This window comes from Athene noctua, chromosome 2 (assembly GCF_965140245.1).
Source record: "Athene noctua chromosome 2, bAthNoc1.hap1.1, whole genome shotgun sequence".
NCBI lineage: Eukaryota > Metazoa > Chordata > Aves > Strigiformes > Strigidae > Athene > Athene noctua.
This window is the reverse complement of record NC_134038.1, coordinates 56,525,537-56,533,462: the sequence shown is the minus strand read 5'-3', so window position 1 is coordinate 56,533,462 and position 7,926 is coordinate 56,525,537. Positions and strand designations below refer to the sequence as shown.

The following is a 7,926-nucleotide window of genomic DNA, read 5'->3' as shown; positions in this document are numbered from 1 at the left end:
GTTGGGACTTTAAAATAATAAATAGTAAAAAAGTTAATCTTAAATGTTAATAACATGATAGAGGTAAACAACAGTCAAAGTTTCTGTTAATGTGTGGTTTTCAGTCATAACCATGAGTCAAACACGGCTGCAATCAGTTGACTAAAGCTCTGGTCATTTTGTTTCTGGCACTAGAAATGCGAGTTTTCTATGAATACAATCGAGGTGCATATAATGGACTGGAAGCAGAGCCTCGGGAAGAAGGGCTTTCCTTCCTCTCTATCGTCTCCTCACATACACACACATCTTTTTCACACATATATTTGCAAATTGCTTTTCTCTTTATAACTCGAAACTGCAAATTAAGTATCAGATTAAAACCTGGCAAAACTCCACGCAGCCTCTACTGGAGTCACTCTGAATTTTGCTTGCTCTGGCTGGATAAGGCTGTATGATTAAAGCATCATCTTTGGTCAGGACCACACAATACATTACCTTTGTTTTTCCTGACATCAAGAATCAGTTCATCCCCACAGCTGTAGGTTTTGCTTTTAGGGTAATACAAAGATTACAAGGAAAGTTACAGCCAGAGCAGTGCTGCACATCAGAGCTCACAGGTGGGGTGATTAGTTTATTTATTTATCTGTTAATAGTTTCGAAATAATCACACCTGACATTTTCCTTATTCTCTTTTTGTAATCCAGCATTCTTCCCTGTGCTTCTTGTCTGCCTTTGGCCGCAAGTGCCCAGACACCAGCAGCACTAGCTGGTGCCTCGCACCTCCCTGTCTGGAGGCAGTGGGACTGGTGCCCACGGGGAAGGTGGTCCCAGCCTGCCCGCACCCCTCTCCCCAGGCTGGGAGCACTAGGGGCCAGCTCCTCCCCGGGGGTCAGGGCGGGCTCCAGCCTGACACCCGCTGTGTTTCAAACAATATAAATAATAGTCACCGAGTCACACTCGGGACAATGAACTCAGCATTTTGAAGCTTTTGAAGAAAAGGGAAAGGCTTTGATGGGCTTGGGGTCGGGGCCCCAGTGTTTTTGCTTGGCATCACTGCACGACTCAATGCGTCTGCAGAGTTAGCGCATTACTAGAGCAGGACAAAACCACCGTTAACTTCTTACAGTGGCATCACTTTATTGCTACGCTTTCTCTATTAAAAAAAAAAAAAAGTATCACATTTTTAAGTTTTGTTTTAAGCAAGAGATTTTTTTCATTTAACAAACACAAGCTTCATACAAAACAACAGAGCTGATGGATGTTAATCTCACCTACTAAATATGGATCCCGTATGGAAAGGTGAGAAAGCTCTAGATCTTCCCTGCTTCTCTGCCAGGGAACATGACTACTGAAAATCCCATTCCCCGGACAGCTTTTTACCAAAGAAAAAGAATGGTCAGGAGAGATTTATCAGCCCAATCTAAGCATGCCAGAAGGGTAGGACTCCAACCTTCATGCATCTGTCCCTCTGAAACTTTGTGTACAGAAATATCAGTGATTTCTTGATCAGTTGACACCAAGTAGAAAACAGCAAGAGGGTGAGACACCCACACAGGCAAGCAGAGTTTTGACATATAAGGCAAACTAAGGAGAGGCCAAATCACCAGCATATAGTAATTCATTATTAGTTAAATAGTTAGAAATAGTTCATTATTAGTTAAAACATGAATGAAAAGAAAGTTTAAAAAAAAAAAAAAAAGAGAGAAAATACAGTCTTTCCACCATTTTGGAGGAACAAGAGGGTTGAATTCCAGGGGCTGAAAGCTGGGCTATGGCATGGCCTGATTGTATTTCACATCCATGTGGACACTTCCCTAAAAGGTGTGTAGGTAGGGCAGACCGTATAGAAAGAGAAGAAGAAATGACAGTGCAAAAATACTCTGTCAGTCATGGTGCTAGTCACAGACTTCAAGAGATAATTAAGAATAAATGGGAATTAATGATTACTGATAGTGATTATTTGCACGCAATACCATCACAGCTCTGCATGGCACTTCAGAGGGGTGTTAATGGAGAAAAAAGCAGAAAGAAAAAACCCAGATCCCTCCCTACAGAGTCTGCAGTCTAAGTTAGACAAATGTAGAATGTGGAGATAAACAAATGAAACTTAAAGGAAAGAAATGAACTTAAATTCATTATGTAATGTAAATGATGTCATGAGAATGAAGAGCTGATCAAAAATTTTCAAATACGATATTTCTTTTCTGGCAAGAAGACACAAAGATAGATAGAGACCAACACCATCTCCTCTACCACCACCACTGGCTCAAGGGAATTGTCAGGCAGAAGATGGACAAGCGGTTTTGGGGTTGCAAGTCTGACAACAGGGCAATACAACCAGCACCCAAGCATCTGGCTGAGTGCCAGCACTCCTACCTTGCGCTGGAGAACCACTTTTCTTTGTGTTTTGCCTGGTGCCTGGTATTTTCCAAGAAGCTCCGTTTTGCAATTCTGCTGAATAAAAACTTTTTTTCTTCAATGCTGCTAGAGGCTGGTAAGCGCTACTATGAATTCTGCTTTTACATGACTTCAAGACAATCGATTTCACAGGTATTATTTACTTGGTGTGCCCTGTGGTGGGTGTGAAGTTCCAGCTAATTTTCATGACAAGTAAGTAAAGCTACCAGTCTTGCCATATGCTATACATATCTGTAAGCATGTGGATGCACAGAATCTAAGTCTGTGGTTGCTTTTCACTCGTAAAACATGTAATGGGTATCTGAACTTTTTTTAGGTATTTAGGGCAGCTGTCCCTGAAAAGCAGCGTTTGAACCTTGCAGGCTGTGTCTGTACCTACCCCTTTGGGACATGGCCCAGGACCCGGCAGCTGTTTGACCAGGTTGGGCACTTGGTGTGGTACGCTCTGGTCTCAACCAGCACATGCTTGTGAATGGATACCCAGGTTTGGAGACAGCTCTGGGTAACAGCCTAGAGTTGGGAGATATCTAGAAAATGCACCTATAGGCTGGGCCATGTCAATATATAAGATTTTTTTTCAGTCTTTCCTACCGTAAAGAATTGCTGAAGAAAACTGAATGGCCACTTTGCACAGCGCTGCTGCAATGGTTTTAATTTTCGAGCCCGAATCCTTTGCTTGCACGAGTTACACAATGTGTGTGTAGAGCGTAAAGTTTTTTTTTTTTTCCCTGGATGTTTCTGGGATCACTTCCCCACATTGTGAGTGGTGCAGAGCTGATCCATGGTTACTTGGTTAATTTTGTGAAATCCTTTTTAAGGCTTTCCAAGGCAAACTACAGATGCTCTTAATGCCTGGATCTGGGCCGAGGAAGCAAGCACAAGGAATCCATTCCTTCTGCACTGCCCTGTATTTCCAGGAATGAGGAAAGGAAGGACAGTTCTGCCCAGAAACCCCAGTGGACACAACCATGCCTGCATGTAGTTTCATCTTTAATCTGCATGTGTGCAGGCATATATATATTTCATCCATGTATTCTACAGACTTGCATAAAAATAAACTCTCTGACCTGACTGATGACTTGAATAATTCTCCATAGCAGGCACTGCAGGCAGAAAGCCCAGTGCCCCATTTTAAGGTCTGATTAAGCTGTGTGTGTATCGGCTCGGCAGGGACGCTCAGTCTGCTGTGTCCCAGGAAAGCAGGCTGCAGCTCCTGGCCACCATGAGCCAGCCCCTAGTCTGCCCACTCACCTGCCTACCCTGCCCACTCAAGTGCAACATATAGTAATACTTTATTATGATTATTATTACAAATCAATGGATTTTAAGATTCCAGCGATTCAGAGACGACCCGTAGGTCTTGGCTGCATGCACTGAGCCTGACGAGGGTGCAGCAAGGGAGACGCAACCCTTTTCTTAACAAAGGCACGATGTCACTCTCAGCTCCTTTTGCAGCGAGGTGAAACGCTATCCCCATCTCTCCGGCTATAAACAGTAACTGTACGGGTGCTGGGAAAAGCTTTAACTCCTACAGTCAGCACAAAAAGCAGAGGAAACGAGGCAGACAACTTTCCTGAGAAGGATCAGCCTACAGGATTTCAATAAAATGGGTGTCCAGAGGGAGACTGAGTGGGTATTTTAGGCTCTATGTTGTATCTCAGCTTGTGGGAGCATAAGTTCACATGCTACCCCCCTGACACCAGAGAGAGATCAAACCCAGGGCTGCGACATGAGAGCTCACAAGGTGTTGTTGCAGTGTGCAAACTGCATTCCCTGCCAAGATGCTCATTAGCACAGAATCTTTGGCACCGTATATAAATTTAGTTAGTCCCTAAGCTGCGATCCAATTACTTTGCGAGACAAGGTGATTTTCTCTGCTTGTAGAAAACCTGCAGCCTGAATCTACTGGTACAAGCACAACGAGCCCAAGAAACTGCATGGTTTAGAGATCACACTTGTGTCCTAAATTACTTCTACATTATCTCCGGGAGGTCTCAGTAGATTAAGGCCTAATTGCACTCTAGTTAATGTGCCTGCTGCCCCTGTCAACACTCGTAAAAAGAGATCTTCAGTTTTATCATGTGATTTTATCCAAAACTGCACATTTTTGCAAACCATACCTGGGTAAATGCTTTTTTTTCTTTGTGCATTTCTCTGCTGCCTCTTCTCTTCAGGGAACTCTGCAACAGAAGCAACACTGAGTTATTGATAAGCTAAACAGAAAGCCTGCAAGTTTGGCAGGGCTCACCACCGTAAAAGTAACTGGGGAGAAAGCAAGGATATTCTCCTGAGCAGCTGGGGATTTAATTTTTTTGTATTAATCACTAAAACCCCAAGATGATTAGGGCCCTGTCAGTGATTTTTTTCAATGCACAAAACTTTCCACACACACAAAAAAAGGGAATAAAATGAATTAAAAGTTCACAGAGGAAAAAAAATTAAAATCTTTTCTTCTCTGGACCACTGCAATTTTTGGCATAACTTTGTTTTTGCATGGGGCAATGATTTATGTTTGATTAATCCAGGGCAGAAGTCCAAGAATATTACTCACTGTGGATGTGAAACACATTGTGGAAACCTCAGAGGAAAGCAACTCCCAAAACCAAGGGAAGGACATGCATGTTTAAACTGTGTGGAGTAACATTACTGGTTAATCCATGCTAGCAAACATGCTGAGGAGCCCAGATACAGACCAGGTAATTCTCCAGGTATTTCTGAATTTACTTTATAAATTACACAGAATCACACAGAATTGTCTAGGTTGGAAAAGACCTTGAAGATCATCCAGTCCAACCATTGACCTAACACTGACAGTTCCCAACTACACCAGATCCCTTAGCACTAAGTCGACCCGACTCTTAAACACCTCCAGGGATGGGGACTCCACCACCTCCCTGGGCAGCCCATTCCAACGCCCAACAACCCGTTTAGACTAATATATAGTCTAAATTAGATTTGATTGACTTTTCAAATCTTTATATTGCTTTATAAACAGCTTTTTAAGACATGGAAATGATGTTATCACCACTGCTTGGTATTCAGAACCCCCTCAGCACCCAAACGGAAAAGCACCGTTTTCCTGAGAAGTGGAGCACTGCCAGGACATTACCAGTGTTTGCACCAACATGTGTCTCAGGACCAAGTTCAAACCAGTGTGAGGTGGGTTTATTCAGAAAAGGCATAAATTTGACTTTTGCAGATTGAAGTATCAGAGGTGAATGACAGATAGTAGGCAAAAAAAAGTGGGAAGCTAGAAACCGTGGTGTCATTTGAATTCCAAGCTGGCTGTATTACTTTGTCTGCATTGCCTGAAGGCTGATACTCCCCAGCAATCACCCTGATATTGTGGCCTCTTTTAGTTACTACTCCTGTTTATATTTGCTGTGCGTGGGACAGTTTCCAGCTGAGGCGAAGCAGGGGGTGTCATGGGCTTGCCTACATCGTGCCTCTCCTCTGGCCCATGCAATGGAGAAGTGTGCCAGGACCAACACCGGCTCCCACATCCGACGGGCTAAATCCCACGCTAACCCAGTGCTGCAAACCATGAGCCCAGCGAAGAGGAAGGGAAAGGAGGGAGAGGCATCCTGTTAATTAGCTAAGTCCAGTCTCGTGCCCAGCCGTTAGCTGGCAGAAAATGCGACGTGAACGTGGGGACGGGCGCACACACCCCATGCAAATCCTAACTGAAAGCTTTCTGAGGCTTTGTGGTTTCTGACTGTCAAGCTATGCAGCTACTGCAAATTGTAATTATTGCATGCTAAGACAAATCTCTGCTTCTGCTCTTTGTTATACACAGTTAAGTAGTTAAAACCCATTCATATGCGGCACCATATGCCCAAAACGTACTACAGTTTATTTTTGCTAATCTGCTCTCCACTTTAATCCAGTGATTTCCTATAACTAATGAAGCTGAGTAAGAGAAATGTTTTTTTCTGGATACTGGAACAGTATAATGGAAAAAGACTTTAAACACTGAAAACATCATATGAAAACCTGTTACACAAGCTTAGCCAGGATAAACAGTTACTGTTTTCTCTTCTTTTTTAAATGTGGTGTTATTCTGGAAGCAGATATGTAACTGAAAGCAGTCACCAGCCAGCAGCATCATGCCCTGGCATGCAATATGGTCACTACTGTTGAAGAGATACAGCCTTGGCCCTCACACTCACTGCTTTTAGGTGTGATTTCAAGCAAGAGTAGATTGAGCAAGAGGAAGTTGTCTGGTTACTGCATATAATTTGTAAACCCTTAGAGTTAGGGATAAGTCTACCAATTTCTAGAGGCCTCAATGCATGACTAGCAAACAGCTACCAGTTATGCTAGAAATACAAAACATTGTGTCACATCCTAAAAACCTCTTGCTCTTACCTATAGGCTAAAGGTTACACTTAGACACATCCAACATGAGAAGCTAGGGGTATAAACACATGGGCTAGGGTGTGCAAATGAAAGTAATAAAGTCTTTGCTCTGTCGTACAGGATAATACTTGGAAAATAACGGAATTAAAATTTAGGGAGGAGACACTGATCACTGCCTGAGAAACAGGCAGGCAGTGATCTGGCTTTGGAAGCTGTAAGCTCAACTCCTCACTGAAAAAATGGATTTCACAGATCCAGACTAACAAGTTTGTAAGATACTGCTCTAGAAGGGGCCTCGCTTTAGGCATTTTCACACTGTCCTGTTTGGATTTTCGTAAGAACAACCTTCTGATCAGTGCTTGGCTGGGAGATTGCTTTGTATTTCCATAAGGCAGGACTCAACCTCAGACTAAGTCTGTACTTGGTGTAAGAAAAAGAATGCAGTATTTACCTCTGGGGGCTACCAGTGGATTACAGGGAGAAACCTCCCTCCTGTGTGCCAGGGGGTGACTAGAAACACAGGCATGGCAACAAGGGACTGCCTGGCCAAAATCCCCTAAGCCCTATATGAAAGCAAGGAAAGATCTCCATTTCACCACTGTGGGACCAGGCTGCACGTGTGCATGAAACACCAACCAATATAGCTGATATTTCCATAAGACTAAGGGCAGAGAGTGCCGCTGCAAAAAGAAGTGGAATGCACTACAAGCTCAAATGATTTAAAATGTAAAATGGTGCAATAAAGCATTTCTCTTTGATGTACAGGAGATTGGCATCAGATGCTGATATGAATTAATGCTACAAGGAACATTTCTATACTACTTTTTATACTCAAGAGACCAACCAGAGTTGGCCGTCTACCAAGAAGTCTTTCAATGATGGTTAAACAAGATTTTATTAGTCCTTCGGTTAACATAGTCTCTTAGGAAAGAGGTTACTCACTGGACATCTCTACCTTCACAGTTTTACTGCAGTTTGTCATCATATCTCTTGGATACCAAGGAGAACTAATATACGGGGGTAATAAATTGCCCAGTGTTTTAAAAGCTAAACTTCCCAAAAGATTATTGGATGTAGCGACTATAGTATTAAAAGCAGGGAAAGACACAAATATTTTCTTTCCCTAGGAGCCTAGCATGGACAGGAGGAGGTAACTTGTGTCTTTCAGTG

General features: G+C 42.9%; 1 protein-coding gene across 5 annotated transcripts in view; it reads right to left on the bottom strand.

The window, feature by feature from the left end:
- MTCL1 (microtubule crosslinking factor 1) overlaps nt 1-7,926 on the bottom strand; it is a 113,333-nt gene that overhangs the window by 48,600 nt on the left and 56,807 nt on the right. For all 5 annotated transcript variants that reach the window (XM_074899195.1, XM_074899198.1, XM_074899199.1 and 2 more), the window contains exon 4: nt 4,518-4,577. In XM_074899195.1, coding sequence (XP_074755296.1) covers nt 4,518-4,577 — 60 coding nt within the window. The remainder of the gene's footprint in view (nt 1-4,517; nt 4,578-7,926) is intronic.